This window comes from Apostichopus japonicus, chromosome 16 (assembly GCF_037975245.1).
Source record: "Apostichopus japonicus isolate 1M-3 chromosome 16, ASM3797524v1, whole genome shotgun sequence".
NCBI classification, from domain to species: Eukaryota; Metazoa; Echinodermata; class Holothuroidea; order Aspidochirotida; family Stichopodidae; genus Apostichopus; species Apostichopus japonicus.
Genome location: NC_092576.1, coordinates 4914081 through 4931840, shown reverse-complemented (window position 1 = coordinate 4931840; position 17760 = coordinate 4914081). Strand labels below are relative to the sequence as shown.

At 35.5% G+C, this 17760-nt stretch overlaps 2 protein-coding genes across 8 annotated transcripts in view; both read left to right on the top strand.

Moving 5' to 3' along the window:
• LOC139983202 (cytotoxic and regulatory T-cell molecule-like) overlaps positions 1 to 6970 on the top strand; it is a 40816-nt gene extending 33846 nt beyond the window's left edge. For 4 of the 7 annotated variants that reach the window (XM_071996595.1, XM_071996598.1, XM_071996596.1 and 1 more), the window contains exons 2-6: positions 364 to 1019; positions 2074 to 2430; positions 3120 to 3249; positions 3982 to 4202; positions 5588 to 6970. In XM_071996595.1, the coding sequence (XP_071852696.1) occupies positions 698 to 1019; positions 2074 to 2430; positions 3120 to 3249; positions 3982 to 4202; positions 5588 to 5625 (1068 nt within the window). In that variant the 5' untranslated portion in view covers positions 364 to 697 and the 3' untranslated portion in view covers positions 5626 to 6970. Of the gene's footprint in view, positions 1 to 363; positions 1020 to 2073; positions 2431 to 3119; positions 3250 to 3981 lie in introns of all 7 variants that reach the window. The other 3 variants (XM_071996600.1, XR_011798549.1, XM_071996599.1) reach the window with 3 other exon arrangements.
• Positions 6971 to 9915: 2945 nt separating this feature from the next.
• On the top strand, positions 9916 to 16953 carry LOC139983204 (uncharacterized). The gene is made up of 4 exons (XM_071996602.1): positions 9916 to 11361; positions 13384 to 13731; positions 14560 to 14659; positions 15618 to 16953. Exons 1-4 carry the CDS (start codon positions 11040 to 11042, stop codon positions 15841 to 15843), a joined length of 996 nt encoding a protein of 331 aa, XP_071852703.1. The 5' UTR covers positions 9916 to 11039; the 3' UTR covers positions 15844 to 16953.
• Positions 16954 to 17760: the final 807 nt, after the last annotated feature.

The following is a 17760-nucleotide window of genomic DNA, read 5'->3' as shown; positions in this document are numbered from 1 at the left end:
TATTGTGGGTTGTACTTTGGGTTATTTTACCGAACAGTTAGCTTACTAGGGAGAAAGAAATGACGTAAACAGTCATACATATTCTTTGCAACTCTTATCAAATAAAACCTTGCAGTTTTAATGACTTTAATGTAGAGGAACTGGTTGTCAAGTCGGCAAAAATTAGGATAATATTTTCAGAGAACATCTTACTCAGCGTTTTCCTCAACATGTTAAGTATATGAGGTCATACAGGAACAGTAAATACCATTAGCGGAAAATGGATTCATTCAACGTTTGTCTTGACATAAGTGAAAGAATATTGATAAAATATGAATTCAAATTGGAACATGTTAAAATATCTTAGATTATTTTCCATTCCAGGGATCCCAGAGCTTACGTTGACGAGCATACATTTGGTGAATCGCGAAGTCCTTATGACTGTACGTTGTAATAGCGGGCGAGCTGCTGGGTATAAAATGTACGGCGATTGGAACAAGGCCTCCTGCTAGCCTAACGTGGATTGTGAATGACGAAGCTGTAATAGGCGCATCCAATGAAAACAATGTACTATTGTTACCAAACAAGGAGAGGATAAACACCACAGACTCAGAATTTGTGAATGAGATTCATTATTTCGTCGAACTGAAAAGAAATACAAAGGCAAGAACTAACAACAAGTAAAGAGGTTAAAATTTAGAGGGGTTTTTGTTTCAATATGGAGATATATTGTTTGATAATCTTTTTGATTTTCTTCAACTGTGCCGGTTTTCATGGATTTCATAATACAATATCAGTCAGAGTGGTCGAAAGAGATTCTGTGATCTTGGAATGTAATGATAATGCGACAAAAGGAAACAAATGGTATCTTGACGATCAACTCATATATGCAAATACAATTGTGCTTTATCGTTTGTCGGGTTTCCACTTATCAAATAACTACTCATTATCAATCTCAGATGTTACATTCAATCATCAAGGATTGTATAGATGTATACGTTATAATACCCATGTTGTGAGCTACAACGTGACAACAGAAGGTAAGTAAATAAAAACACTTCCTGTCGTGTGAGGAATTGACAGTCCTAGTTAATGTCAAGGACCTAAAAATTAGAAATAATCCTGTATTTCATATTATGTCATTTTGTTGTAATAACTCCAAATTATTTATCTATGTCGTTAGACTTGTATTGAAACATGTACATTTGTATCTCAGTAGAAGTAGGACGTACCTAGAATCAAATGCTCCACGCTCCTACATTGTAAATTTCTCAAACATGAGCGTATTAGTATTGCAATAATGCTGTCTCTCTTACGAGGGAGTTGCTGTGGGTCCTGCTCTTACAATATCTGTTACTTATTAGGAATTTACAGTTCGAGTTACTTCCAAGGACCTAACACTTAGCAATAATCCCCTGTTTTGTATCATGTAGTTTATGTTGTAATGATTCCAAATTAGTTTCACTCATAAATTCAAAATTACAATGAAATATGTGCAGTTTTATCTGAGTAAAATAGGAAACATAGAAGTTAAGATTTAGAAAGGGAATAAGACAATTACCAAAAATTGAAGAAAGTGAGGTTTTGTTTCGTAAACGAACAATTGAGAACAAAATCAAATAAACAAATTTTGAAAGAGTACACAGATTATAACAATGGCTTTAAAAGTCCAAGGTGGATCAAATGAGCATTTCTGTATAAAAACGTGTTTTTTAAAGGAGTATAATTCTAAAATTATGTAACATTGCAGGATATTGTAGGTTGTACCTTGTTGTATAGCCCACAGCAGTCAGTCTAGAACAAAGGTGATAGCTTCTAAAATATAAATGTTCTTTGAAGGTTTTGTAAAATCATTTCCTGCAGCTTTATTGACTTAAAGGCAATGGTTGTCAAGTTTTCAGCACACTACTTTGAGAGAACTTCTTACTCTGTTTTTCATTAACATGAAAAATAGGACACCATACAGGGAGAGCTAATTCCATGAGCGTTCAAATGGCTACATTCAACGTTTTTCTTGACATTTGTGAAATAGTGATAAAATATTAACAAAAATTGTTAATTTCAACAAAAATCTTGAATTATTTCCTTTTTCAGTGATCCCAGAGCTAACGTTGTCATTTGACGAGATTACATTTAGTGAACCACGTAGTACATATGATCACGTGGTAATAGCGGGTGAGCCTCTGGAGATAACATGTTTGGCGGTTGGATCAAGACCACCTGCTAGCCTAACGTGGGTTGTGAATGGTGAAGATGTAGACCCTCCCAATGTACACAATGTACCATACAAACAAAACAAGGAGAAGCTAAACACCACAGACTCGGAATCTGCATTACATCTACTACCAACTGGAACTCACGTTAACATTTCATGTCAGTTTAAAGGGATAGAATTAGTCAGTCTGAACCTGACCATCAACTTCATCTTCTTTGGGATCTCAGATATATCAGGTAAACTACATTAACTTATACAAAACTTAAATTCATAATCATTAATGAATAAGTCTCGACTTTAATATTATACACTTCCCGTTTGTTAGTGCTATAGTAAGTTTACCTTAGGCCTTCATTTAGCCAAATTAACAAGTCTTTTGGATGTAAAGATAACCTTTCCGGCTATCATCAATAATTACTAAAGTTAAACTACTAAGTAGTCAACGTAAATCAATCAATCAATTATCAATATCTATAGTGTTGTGTTTAATGTACATTTCCCTAACATTCATGCAGATGATGAACATTGACGACAGCAATGCTTTCTCAAGTTAATTGAAAAGTCCTTTTCTTACAACAATAAAATACACAATTACGATACTAGAAACGCTATTTGTTTCTACTGTTATCGTTGTCATTCAACATTTCCGTTTAAGAAAAACTTAAGATAAGTAATGAACTGTTAGCCTTTGCGTGTGAAACATGCGACGGGTACATTTAAATCACCCTTAGGTGCATGCCTTTTACAACAACGTTGGGTTTGCCAAAGTGAAAATAGCTCAGTATAAAAGGTGTCCTTCACATGACTCGGACATAAGCTCAATTGAACAGAAAATTGAAGAAGATAATATCGTACAACTATATTCCTAAAGTATTGAGTTAACTTTAGTTGAGACATGAATTTGTTATAATTTATCCCTCCATAGTTTCAGAAGATGATTCTTTGCAAGATTATGTCGAGACCAAGGATTCAGATTTGTTGGTTTGGTCATTGGTTGCCGTCATTTCCTTCCTCTTAATACTGCTAGCGTTTACATGCGGGATTTTTATCAGCAGGTAGTATTTGATCTTATAAATAAAGAAGTTAACATAATTACATGATATCATATGTGTGTACATGACATTGTTACAGTGTGTTAGCAGTTGTAACTAATTAACCAACTAGTGTACATGACGTGTGTTGTGGTGTATTGCAGTTATAACTAATAAACCATCCAGTGTATACAATATGTATTTAGTGTGTTGTAGTTATAACTGATAAACCATCCAGTGCATATAATGCGGGTTACGGTGTATTGCAGTTATAACTAGTTAACCATCCAGTGTTAATGATGTGTGTTATAGTGTATTACAGTTATAACTAGTTAACCATCCAGTGTTTATGATGTGTGTTATGGTATATTGCAGTTATAACTAGTTATAACCATCCGGTGTATGTGATGTGTATCATAATGTGTTGCAGGTATAACTAATTAACTATCCATCGCATACGATGTTTGTTACGGTGTATTGCAGTTATAACTAAGTTAACCATCCAGTGTTTATGATGTGTGGTATAGTGTATTGCAGTGATAACTAGTTAACCATCCAGTGTATATGATGTGTATTGTAGTGTATATAGTTTTAACTAATTAATCACCCAGTATAAAATATATTTTCTGATTTTCATCTTAGATACACAAAACGAAGAAACGGCGTTGTTTCATTACCGTGTTGCCTCTGCAAATTATCTTCTCAAGCTTTTTCAGACGTGATATGAATAATTATATTATTTTTATTAATTCGCAGGAATACCTCACAATGCTCGACTACAGACGTTTCCACGATCAACAATGAACCGCAACCATTGAGTCCATCAGCTCAAATTATGACAACTGAATGTCACAAAGCCGTAACACATGGTTATTTTACCGACCATGTGACATCTCCTAATGACAATCAGGATTATCAGGAGATGGAACAGTCAAATGAAAACTACAGCAGGCAGATATACAGAGAGAATCCGAACTGTGTATATTACAAAAAGATTACATCATAACCAAGATTATTAAAAACTTATGTAAAGTCAAGAATAGGAACTTTTGTTGTAGTTGTTTGATTATTTTTCACATTTGTTATGTTATAGACGAAACGTTGAAACTATCTTCACACGATACAGTTTGCATTAAGATAAACATGGAAAAACATCCATTTCCTGCCAAGCATACGGACAACGGGTGTAAACATATATTTGTTCTATATATATATATATCAAATACCTTTGAATACTAATTAGCTGACAACGTGCTTTGTTGCATTGAGGAAAAGAAAGTGAAACCATAGAACATGACAAAAAATCAGAGAGATGACCCTCAAAGAGATAAAGAGCTAACTAAAGCTACAAGGGGCAGTTGAAAAGAAAGAAAACCCCGAACTGTATATATTACAGAAGAGCATTTCACTAACGGGACAATGCATACTAACTAAACACTTCTAAAATGTATATATCATATATATATATATATATATATATATATATATATATATATATATATATATATATATATATATATATATATATATTCCCGGATCATTAGTCCTAGGCTCAATTAATGCATAAATAGGTCTGGCGTAAGTTAGACCTAGGCCTCACGTTAAGCTTGTGTTCATTGAATATCACGTGCATAGGTCATGGGCTAGGCCAGTGCAGTGATAAGGCATGTATAGTGTCTATTGCCGCTGTCGATCCAAGATGATGTTACTGCAACTCCCTGGTCGATCACTTAAACTCCCCAGCCAGCCTATGTACATATAGCCAGGGTAATACTAATAGCTGGGCGAACGATATTATACAAGGTATTTGTTAGAACAACTCCCTGATTGAACTCACATTTTATAGGCTAGGTAAGGGTAGGACAGGACTACCCTACACTACAGATAATTGTTTGAGGTTTATATTTAGCCTTAAAATTGATTTTAAAAGTATAAAAGTGGAATTATATGTTGATAATCATATTGTGTAGCCCTCCTGTATCACAGCTAGACCATTTATTATAATAACTACCACGTCAAATTCAATTCAATTAAGGTTAGTTGCTAATCTCAAATCACTACATGGTATCAGCTAGTATTAGTATAAGGTTAGCCTACTTTACACACAAACCTAACCTAACAGGTTACTAAACGTCAAAGGAGCCTGGGGTTAAAAACCACATAAAATGCCCTGTGGAAAACAAACCCAAACAGAAATAAGACTGACCAACTCAGAGAATTATTCCAAGATTAAATTAGGGTTAGGATTAGGTTTTCAAAAAGCATGGCACAAACTATTAGACTGAAGAAAGCGATTAATCTTCTTTTCATTCTAGTTCGTTAACACACCATTTAATACTTTAATTGTTTCATTCCTTCCTAGATTGGTACAAACTGGAAGAGGTGAAAATGAGAAATTGAGAGAGGCTACCAAGTAACACAGCTTTGCAATAGTAGAAGGATGTCTTTGGCTTGGATGATGCACATCAAGAATGTGATTGTAGCTGTTTTTATGAGAAACAATTTGATGTTTTGCATTTCAATTCATCTCTCTGTCCACAATTGATAATACCTGTTGGTACAACTTCAATGAAACTTGCATAGAGATGGCCTGTGATGAAGAGACATGTGGAAGTGCTCAGGAATTTTATGTCAAAGGTCATTTAGGGGTCGGTTTAGTTAATTGTTTGGAAATGCTTCTTCCTGAGTCCACCGACGGACATGTGGATGTATGCAAAACGTGATCATAATTATGGTCATTCGGGGTCGGAGTATCAGGAATTTCATGTTCAAGGACACTTTGGTCTATTCTTTAACTACTTAACTGTTAGCTCAAAATCTTTTCAAATTAATCTTTCTTGCGATTATAATAAGCTTAACTTACCACTTTCTATTGGAGTTAAAATAATTTGCACAAGTATGTGAGGTCCAAGGATGAGCTTATTACTAAAACATTTATGGTATCGTTGGAAGCCTAATTGTCTTGCAGATGTTCGGTTTGCCCGTGCAAAGTGGTAAAATATAATTGTAAGTAAATTAAAAATATGAATTAATTACCAATAAGTAAATAATTAAATTTAAAAAAATCAATTTGGTATTAGGTCATCCTTATCAACAACAATGTGAACAAAGATCTTCTAAGACCTTCCTATCTATAGTTTAATGGTAGTCAGTATATGCCCCAAATTATAGCACGCTATAATGGCAAGAATTTTTCAAAAAGTACCTTCCAATTGTTCTCAGACATTTTTAAGGAACACACAAGATGACTGAATGGGAAAATTTCCTCAAAGGTTGTAATAAAAACAGTTTAAGAATTCTGACCAAAGGTGACCACATTTGAATTTGGGGCTAATACAGCATACCTTTAAAGAAAAGAAGCTACTGACACAGGGCTGAATTTTTTCATAACAAGGGAGAAAGGCTTTGATCGAGTATTTCAAGAGAGAGGTATAGGGTCCATTTCTTGTTCTGTACTGAAAACTGTTCAAGTGATTTTCAAGTTGTATCCTTGTGCAAAAGTGCTAATCAAGGTCTTGGTATCCCTGTTACATTTCACAGTTGATGTCGAGCAATCAGAGCTTCAGCATGTGAAGATGGTGATGCTGTAAATATGTCCTAAAAATTTTGATTTCAGTATTGCATTTCTTACATTAATTCATTGTATTAATATTTGAGGATTTAATTAAACTAAATTGCGAAAGTTCACTTAGTACTCAAAATTCAAAAGTAATGGAGATGCAAATAAAGTTAGCTATCAGTAACATTGATGATGTTGTTCTATAATTTATGTTTTGCTGTTTCTCAATTTGAATGCATTGCAACTTAAATGGAGAATAAGGTGGCATATTAACAAGGAAAGGGGTGATTTAACCAGGAATGAGGTGGAAAATCAGTTTAATATTAACCAGGATAATGGTGACATTATATATATATATATATATATATATATATATATATATATATATATATATATATATATATATATATATATGGTTTCTTCCGATCTCGGGGATACCCTCCCTCAGTTATAACCACCGCCAATCAACGCATTAACCTCGTCAGCCGAGAGTCGACTCTGGAACCCACCAACGACGTCACTAACACCGACCGCATTCCCCTCACACTTCCTTTCCATCCCTTATCTCAACACATTCGCCACACCGTATACAGGAACTTCAAAACTCTCACACGTGACCCCACCACCAAGGAAGTTTTCACGGAGATGCCTATTACAGCTTACAAGCGACTGAACAACCTGGCGGATCATTTGGTGAGGGCATCGCATCCTCAGCCCATCCCTGTCGACACTCCTGGCACCTACCCTTGTAACCGTAGTAGATGTAATACCTGCAGATATGTCACCTCAAACACTATGCTTCGTATCACTGGCCCTAAAAACTCTTTTATAATTAAACATCACTTTTCTTGTATCTCCACTAATGTAATTTATGTTATCATATGTAAACGTTGTAATTTACTTTACATAGGTGAAACCAAGCGTAGACTGGCAGATCGTATTACCGAACACTTACGCTCCATCAAATCCAAGTTTCCTGGTTACCCTGTCGCCTCTCACTTCAATTCCCCCTCCCCCTGTAAGATCACTGACTTTTCAGTTACGTGTGCTCTGTCTTCCAGAGGCACTGATATCGATCGTCTTAAATCCGAAAATAGACTAATTTTCCGACTTGGCACCTTATCCCCTTATGGTTTAAACTCTAAATTCGATTTGTTGTAAGTCCTTTTACCCTGCTACTTTTCGCTTCTTTCATGTGTGTGCATTGGACCATTTTATCTTTCTTCGTTCGCTGTTTACAGTTTTAGTAGTCTTTTTGCTCACTTTGTTAAAGGGTTTATACCCGAAACGTCGTGTTAGTTTTCTTTATCATTAGCACTAGCAAACTTTACTATTTTTCTACTAGAATTCTCAGTGCTACGCAGAACATTGCCTATATATATATATATATATATATATATATATATATATATATATATATATATATATATATATATATATATATATATATATATGGGGAAAATGAACAGCTGACAACGATAGAAACTGCGGAAAAGAAAGCGTGACCGTATTAAAACGAAAGTAGAGAGATAACCATCGAAGAGGTAAAGGAAAACTACGAGTGACAGAAACCGACCTGCAAACCCATAACAAAACTTTTAAGCCATGAGTAGAAGATAATTACTTTTTAAGAAAAAGTCGCCCAGGAAATAACCTGGGCACGAAAACCAAACTACCGACCGACTGATCCGCTCTCAACCCCAGTCCCCTTGCATCGGGACTGTGACTGTGTGATCATCGTTGGGTGTGCATCAATATTCCCCTCGAAAAGAACACATACTGCACATGTTCTTAGCCAAAAGGTCGAGAAGCGATTAAACAAGTGTTATAGTGGATAACTACTAAACATGAACATAACATCATGGTACATTGCACACTTTACTTACCAATTGAAATTATATTACTTTTCTTCGTCCTGACTTCAGTAATTCAATAAGTTTTTGATTGTTATTAGTTGCAGTTAGGATTTAATCGTCGTTGTTTATGATGTCACCACGTTATACATTTCCATTTAGAACAAACTGGACTAGACTATACTTAATAAATTCTATACTTTGACTCTTAAAATGACTTGATTTGCTATTAGCTTTCATTTGAAATTATTACAAACCACCTATATTCTGTACCTTCTAAGCATTCAATGATTAAGTCTCTCATCGTAGGCGTATACCTGATCCAGGAAACCCTTCCATAAAGGTTCGTGCCCCCTTGCCTAGATCAGCCCACCACAATTGAAATCATGTGAAGTTGAAAACGGAGTTCCGCTCAGCTTGGTCTAATTCGTTCCCAACTGAATGTAAAAGATTACGGGACTGAATCATTCCTGACTGACGATGGGGGTGGGGGAAGTGTTTGGATCTGACACCCACCTCTTTGCGCGTGCCACTGGCCTGTACAATATTCCCTCTCACCATTCCCTCGCTGGGTCTCACCTTCCCGGATGTAGTTATAGATTATCGTCAAGATTGGTTCAACACTGATAAAATGTTGCATTGCATACATTGACGTTCCCGTCGTAAGAATGCTGTTACTGTACTCTGTAATGCTGTCCTATTCCATGCCATCAGAGTGAAAGACAGTTTGGTATATTGTTACAATAGTCTACTTTCCTAACATGGGTGATTGAGTCTCTCATCGTAGGGGTATTCTCCACGGATGCGTCTACCATGTGAAATCTTTACATATAATGTATTGTGGCAACAGATATTGTACTCCATTAAACGTTTGCATAAACATGACCTTCGTTAGTCGCCGGTGAAATATGGAAACCAATACACATCAGATCGATGGTACGTTTTTAGTTGAGGTTAAAACGTACTTTTGTGTGTACTTGTGAGGTTATATGCGAGAGAGTCTTAAGAAAACGTGCTGCAAGACTCCTCGTACGTGTGTGTGTGTATGCCTGACAGAGTGCATCTGTGACTAATGGACAGAATTGCGAGCGCAAACGCCAAATGACCGAAACCATCTATCATGTCATTTTGTATCTTAATCTGTAACCCAAATCCAGGCGCGGATCCATAGGGGGGGTCCAGGGGGTCCGGACCCCCCTGCTCTTGGCCCAAAAAAAAGAGAGAAAAAAAGAGAGAAAAAAAATAATTAAATTAAACGCCAATTTTAAACATTTAGGGACGTCAGAAGGGCTGTTATCCTTACAAGTCAGCCAGGTGCGTCTTTTCCGTCAAATGAACTATAGTGTGCACGCGTCCTACACTTGCCAAAAATGCCTAAAAATCTAAATTTTCAGACCGAAAAGTTTCAAAATTGAGGTGGTGTTCGAGAATTTCACAATGGATAGAGGGCATCCACTCTCTTTAGACCCTAGGATCACTAGAGGCCAAACCCCTCACCCTTCCAGAATCCTGGATCCGGCCCTGCATCAAACAGTGGTGACGGAACGGGAGGGGAATTGGGGGCTAAAGGCATTATGATTTTTGTATCATCTCAACTCATCTGATATGTATTACCATATTTCATAGATTGTTTTTTTCTCATCAATTGAGAAATTGCAGACATGAGATCCATATTTTCAGGCTAGGTACAAGCAGCTTAGAATACTCGGGAAGTGCCGTTTCCGGCCATCTGGGGGGTTTGTAAAGCCAAAAATGTTATGGTACGCTCCGTGCCAACCGATGGTGGCGCTCCGCTTAGATAGTCTTACGTTCAGTCGCGGCTGGCCTCCCCCTGTCACAAATCCTGCATCCGCCCCTGAAATCAAAAGTACACGAGGTCAATTAATGAAGGGGGGGGGGGCAGGGGAGCACAAAACGTGTTTTGGCAGCTTCTCTTAAAGCTGACGGCCTTCAAACATCGTGGCGTATACATGAGTCGAGAATGGAATATTACCGTCTGATGTTCTGTACTTGTGATACATTGCCACTCTGGGTCAGATGTCAATGACAATAACTCCTTTTGGCTATGGCAAATATCAGAGGGATATCGTAAATATGACATAACTGCCTGCTTCAAGTATGAAGATACCATGGTGCGAGACATTTCTGATACATACACATAATATGAGGGGGAAGGGGAGGGGAAGGACATCGATTGGGGGTTTAATCGTTGCCAGGAAATGAGCATATTTTAATTTCATTTACTTTCGATTACGAAATGTTTTTTCTATGATCTGAATAAAAGGTGGTCGTAAGAGGAAGTTACTAATGTTCTCTCAGTTTCGTAATAATTTGTAAGGAATACAACAGACAGAACGATCAATAAGTCAAGGGGCAAAATTAAAAGCGGCTTGTGTTTCAACATGGAGAGACATTGTTTGAAAATCATCTTGATTTTTTTCAACTTTGCCGGTGTTAATGGATTTAAAAACCCAATATCAGTCAGAGTGGTCGAAAGAGATTCTGTAATCTTGGAATGTAATGGTTTTGCGACAAAAGGAAACAAATGGTTTCTTAACGATCGAGTCATATTTGCAAATGAATTTCTGGTTTATTTTTTGTCGGGTGTCCATTTATCAAATAACTACTCATTATCAATCTTGGATGTTACATTCAATCATCAAGGATTGTATAGATGTACCCGTAATTATACCCATGTTGTGCGCTATAACGTGACAATAGAAGGTAAGTAAATAAACATTAAAACTCCCTGTCGTGTTAGGAATTGACAGTCCTAGTTAATGGCAAGGACCTAAATATTAAAAATAATCCTGTATTAAATATTTTCTTAATATTTTCATCCATGACGTTAGGCTTGTATTGAAACATGTACAGTTGCATCTCAGTAAAAGGAGGATATTTCTGGGATCAAATGCTCTACTTTTATAGATTGTAAGTTTCTCAATATTAAGTAGTATTACAATACTTCTGTCTTTCTTACCAGGGAGTTGTATGGGTCTTGCTCTTTCACTATTTGTTACTTATTAGTAACTTTCTAGTTAATACCAAGGACTTAAAACTGAGCAATAATCCTGGGTTTCGTATTAAGTAAGTTTTGTTGTAATAATTCCATTTTTTTATAAAGTCAGCATTACAATGCTATTTTCTATCTTACCAGGAAGTTGTTCGGGTCCTGCTCTTACACTATTTGTTACCTATTAGTTACTTACTAGTTAATACCAAGGACTTAAAACTTATCAATAATCCTGTGTTTCGTATTGAGTAATTTTTGTTGTAATAATTCCTTTTTTTATAAAGACAATATTACAATGCTATTTTCTATCTTAAGAGGCGTTGTTCGGGTCCTGCTCTTACAATATTTGTTACTTATTAGTGACTTACTTGTTAACACCAAGGACTTAAAACTTAGCAATAATCCTGTGTTTCGTATTAAGTAATTTTTGTTGTAATAATTCCAAATTATTTTTGTTTATAAAGTCAGTATTACCAGGCATTGTTTATCTTACCAGGGATCGAGTTGTAAGGGTCCTGCTCTTACAATATTTGTAACTTATAAGTTGCTTACTAGTTAATACAAAGGACTTTAAACTTAGCAATAATCCTGTGTTTAGTATTAAGTAATTTTTGTTGTAATAATTCCATATTATTTTTGTTTATAAAGTCAGTATTACAATGCTATTGTTTATCTTACCAGGGAGTTGTTAGAGTCCTGCTCCTACAATATTTGTTACTTATTAGTTAATACCAAGGACATAAAACTTAGGAATAATCCTGTGTTTAGTATTATGTAATTTTTGTTGTAATAATTCCAAATTATTTTCATTATTAAAGTCAAACTTAAACTGAAACATGTACCGTTTTATCTGAGTAGAAGGACATACCCTTGGGATCAAATGCGCTACCCTCATAGATTTTAAGTTTCTCAAACACAAGCGTTAGAAGTATTACAACACTGCTGTTTCTCTCACCCAGAAAGTTGTTTGGACCTTGCTCTTGCAATACTTGTCACCCCAACGGGTGCAATAATAGACGATGTTAGTATAGTACTTATTGTGTATATATTTAGCGACATTGTCATGTGTGTGTATCTCGATCGATGAGAACTTCTTACTTTAGGTCACTTGTGTTTGCAGGTGATATTTTACGCAAATTATAAAAAATAGTAATCGTTCGAAGTTAACATTCAGAAAAAGGAATAGCGACAATAAAAAAAGAAAAGAAAGTGAGGTCATGTTTCGTAAACGAAACATTGAACACAAAATCAAATAAACAAAAGATGAAAGAGTAGACATATTATAACAATGGCTTTAATAGTCCAACATGGATAAAAAGAGCAGCTCTGTATATGAATGTGTTTTTTGTAAAGGGTTTTCATAAACTATGTTATATTGAAGGATACTTTGGGTTACACTGTGTTTATTGCACCGAACAGTTAGCTTAGGAAGATATAGATGACGTCTAGAATACAGATTCTTGCAACTCTTATTAAATGATATCTTCCAGTTTTAATTACTTCATGTAACGGCAGTGGTTGTCAAGTTTTTAGCAACATATTTTGAGAGAACTTCATCCTCTGTGGTTTCTTTAATATTTAAAAAATGATACCATATAGGACTAGCATATAGCATGAGCGGTAAAATTACTTTATCAGCGTCTTTCTCGACATATATAAGCTATCATTAATAAAATATTAAAACAAAGTGTTAATGACAACTTAAAAATATCTTAGATTATTTCCTTTTTCAGTGATCCCAGAGCTTTTGTTGTCATTTGACGAGCAAACATTTAGTGATCCGCGAAGTACATATAATCACGTGGTAAAAGCGGGCGAGCCTCTGGAGATAACATGTTTGGCGGTTGGATCAAGACCACCTGCTAGCCTAACGTGGGTTGTGAATGGTGAAGATGTAGACCCATCCAATGTACACACTGTACTATACAAACCAAACAAGGAGAAGCTAAACACCACAGACTCAGAATCTACATTACATCTACTACCAGCTGGAACTCACGTCAATATTTCATGTCAGTTTAGAGGGATAGCATATGTCAGTCAGAACCTGACTATCAACTTTATCATCTTTGAGAGCTCAGGTGAATATGTAATGGATATTGGGCTTTACGAAAAACAAATCAAGAATTACTTAATGAAGTAGCCTCGCTTTTAAAATTATACTCTTTCAACTGCATTGAAGCTTTCATAAGTTCTCATTACGCCTACCTTTTGCAAAACTAAAAACAAATGTTGTGGAAGTGAAGATAATTAATACGGTCTGAATAAATCACTTCTAAAGCTAATCGGGATAAAATAATAAATAATAAACTGTTCGATAAAAATTGCAAATCAATCAATCAGTAACCAATATATATGGTGTTGAAAGTGCTTAATGAACATTTCCCTACGATGAGAGGTAGACGGTAGACAATGGCGATCGCCGGGATGGGATTTTCATACAAGGCTAAGACACCGAAATGTTTAAATGACTAGGATAGCAATATAGTAGTAAATATAGTTTGTTGTATCATAATTGTGTATTTCATCGTTACTATATGAAGACTCTTTAATAAAACATAAAGTAAGTAATGTTAAGTCTTTGGGTGTAAAACACCTGTAAATTAATACCACCCGTAAGTGCATGCCTTGAAGAACTCTTTAATTTTGTCAATGATAAAATAGGTCAGTTTAAGTGGTGAGCTTCACATTGAGTCATGCCCAAGTTCTTTTAGACAGAAAATTAAAGATGAATGTATCATTTCCAAATACATTCTTAACATTAGTTACTGCATAAGTTTTGTTAAATACAGGTATGAAGAAGAACATACCATATGAAACCACATATCTAATGAACTAAAGTTAACTTTATTTATGAGATAATTTGATATAAATATCTCTCCATTTTTCATATTACGATCTGTTGCTAGATGATGCCGAGAAGAAGGATTTGGTTTGGTCATTCATGGTTGCCGTCATTTGCTTCCTCTTAATACTGCTAGCGTTTACATGTGGGTTTTTTATCAGCAGGTAGTATTTGATCTTATAAATAAAGAAGTTATCATAATTACATTATATCTTGTATGTTTGTGACATTCCTTACAGTGTGTTGGTAGTAATACCAAATTAACCACCAAGTGTACATGATGTGTGTTATGGTGTATTGAAGTTATAACTAATTAATCATGCAGTGCACATGATGTGTTTTATAGTGTATTGACAGTTATAACTAAGTAACCACCTAGTGTACATGACGTGTGTTACGGTGTATTGAAGTTATAACTAATTAATCATGCAGTGCATATGATGTGTGTTATAGTGTATTGACAGTTATAACTAAGTATAACCACCTAGTGTGCATGACGTGTGTTACGGTGCATTCCAGTTATAACTAACTATTAAACTAACCATCAAGTGTATCTGATGAATGTTAAAGTTATAACTAATTAACCACCTAGTGTATATAATGGGTATTGTAATTATACTTAATTATACTTGTTATCTCATCGCTCCCATAGAGATGATGAGATATTGTAGTTCCTTTGCCAGTTGGAACATATGGAGATATTTCAGTTGCCATTGCAACAGTGACATGGTTAATTTTCCTGTGTATAGCTACATTCAGGGAGGGGTGTAACCAATGGCGGGTGTGCCAGGGTGGCTGGAAGTCCATGACTGATTGAGGGTCAAAACGTGTCTTGTGTGTCTGCGTGCGTGTGTGAGTCCGTATGTCATTGTGTGGGTTTCCAATTCTCTCTGCTCCAGCAATTAGTGGTTATAATTGTGTTACTAAACGGGAAGTTTAGATGTCAAGTCATAATTTTAAAAAAATCGGATATAGACTTTGATTTTCTGATATATGAAATTGCTCTCATAGTTACACAGAAAAGAAGAAACGGCGTTGCGCCTTTACATAGTTACCTACGACTTTACGTTATCTAGCCATTTCAGAGGTGAAATGACTGATTCTATTATTTTTAATTGGCAGGATAAAGTCACGATGTTCTTGCACAGATGTTTCCACGATCAACAATGAAATACATCCACCGGGTCCATCAGCTCAAATTGTTACAGCTGATTGTTTTACTGAAGATATCACAGTATCGAGTGACAATCATGAGTATCATGACCTTGAACCGGCCAATGAAAACCACGACATCGTAATAAACAGAGAGAATCCGAACTTGACGTACTACAAAGCAATTACATCATAACCCAAAGATTTTGAAATACATACAGTATGTAAAGTTAAGAATAGGAGTTTTGTTGCAGTAATTAGATTACTATTCTAATGTCTCATGTCATAGACGATTTGTTGAAACCATATTCAGACGATACATTTTACAGTAAGTTAAATGTGAAAGATCAATTTCCTAACATGCATTGCGATTACGGGTGTTAGCAAGTTTTTGGGACTTATATATCAAATACCGTGTTATATTACTTACAGTACCTGACAGCTCTATTTGGTAAACTGCGGAAAAGCAAACGTAACCGTATTGACACCAAAATAGAGATGACATTCGAAGAGTTAATTGAAACTTACGAGAGACAGAACCCGAACTGTATACATTACGTAACCATTATAACAAAAATAAGGCATGAGTAGAAGATAATTATACAAGTAAAAACAGTGGATAACAACTAAGCATTAACATAACATGGTACATTGCACACTCTACCTACCGATTGAAATTATATTACTTTTCTTCTTACTGAATTCATTAATATTATTTTTTATTGATTGTTATTAGTTGCAGTTAGGTTTTAATCATCGCTGTTTATAATGCATCAACACATGATTAGTTTCCTTTTAAAGCAAACTGGACTATACTTAGTATATTCTATACTTTGACTCTTAAAATGACTTGATTCGCTATTAGCTTTCATTTGCAATTATTACAAACCACCTATTATTTCGGGTTCGTTTTGTAAAATAATTACACTTTTGTAAGTGAATAATTATTGAATCATATTACATTTATTGATTTTTTTCATTTTCTTCAACCGCACTTGCAAGTATGCACCTTTGGATATCCCATATAGTGAAGTCATATGATCCAGTTGACGTAACTATATCTACTACCCAAACATTTATCAGTCGATGGTAAAATTGTTAAGTTGATGTATTTCTTACATTCAGACAGGAAAGAATTAGACCACCTACCTGGTCCGGATTGATTCAACACAGATTGATTTTAACAGATAAATGGTTGACTTGCATACATTGACTTTACCGTTTGTAAAAAAAAATGTTGTTGCTGTACGCTGTAATGCTGTCCTATTCCATGCCATCAGGGTGAAAGAAAGTTTGGTATTTTGTAGTATAAGTCTACTTTCCAAACATGGAATGATTGAGTCTCTCGTCGTAGGCGTTTTCTTCACGGATGCGTCTACCATGTGTAATCTCTACACGTCAATTTACTGGGACCAATGGATATTGTACTCAATTGAACATTTGCATACACATGACCTTCACTAATCGACGGTGAAACGTAATAAACCAATAACATTGGTTAGATTGTACATTTTTAGTTGAGGATAAAACGTACTTTTGTGTGTATGTGTGAGGGGGTAACGCGAGATAATTATAGATGAACCGTTTTTTTCAAGACTTCTCCTACGTCTTAAAGATAACGGGCATCAAACGTGCATGTGTATTCCTGAAGGAGTGCATACGTGACTCGCGAAAAAGACACTTTTTTTAAAGGTAACGTATAACGTGTAAATTTGTATCTTAATCAATAACCCGAATGTGAAAGTATACGAGGTTAAAATGCATGTCAAAGGTTAAAAGTAATCAACTTGGGGGAAGTGTTTGGAAGCTTTTCTTGAAGCTGACGACCTTCAAACATGCTTGCTGCATACATGAGAATGATTTATTGCCGTTTGATGTTCTGTATTTGTGATACATTGCCACACTGGGCCAGACGCAATGTCTTTAATTCGTATGGTTATGGCAAACAAAAGAGGGATGTCGGAAATATGACATAACTGCCTGCTTCAAGTTTGATTATACCACGGTGCGGGAAACCTCTGGTACATAAACATATTGTGAGGGTGAGGGGGGGGGGGGTAGTACATCGATTGGGGGTTTAATCGTTGCCAAGAAATGAGCATATTTTACTTTC

Coding starts and splice junctions, on each gene's coding strand:
- LOC139983204 (XM_071996602.1), top strand. CDS start 11,040: ATGGAGAGACATTGTTTGAAAATCATCTTGATTTTTTTCAACTTTGCC. Junction 13,732..14,559: donor TATCATCTTTGAGAGCTCAG/GTGAATATGTAA, acceptor ATCTGTTGCTAG/ATGATGCCGAGAAGAAGGAT. Junction 14,660..15,617: donor TGTGGGTTTTTTATCAGCAG/GTAGTATTTGAT, acceptor TTTAATTGGCAG/GATAAAGTCACGATGTTCTT.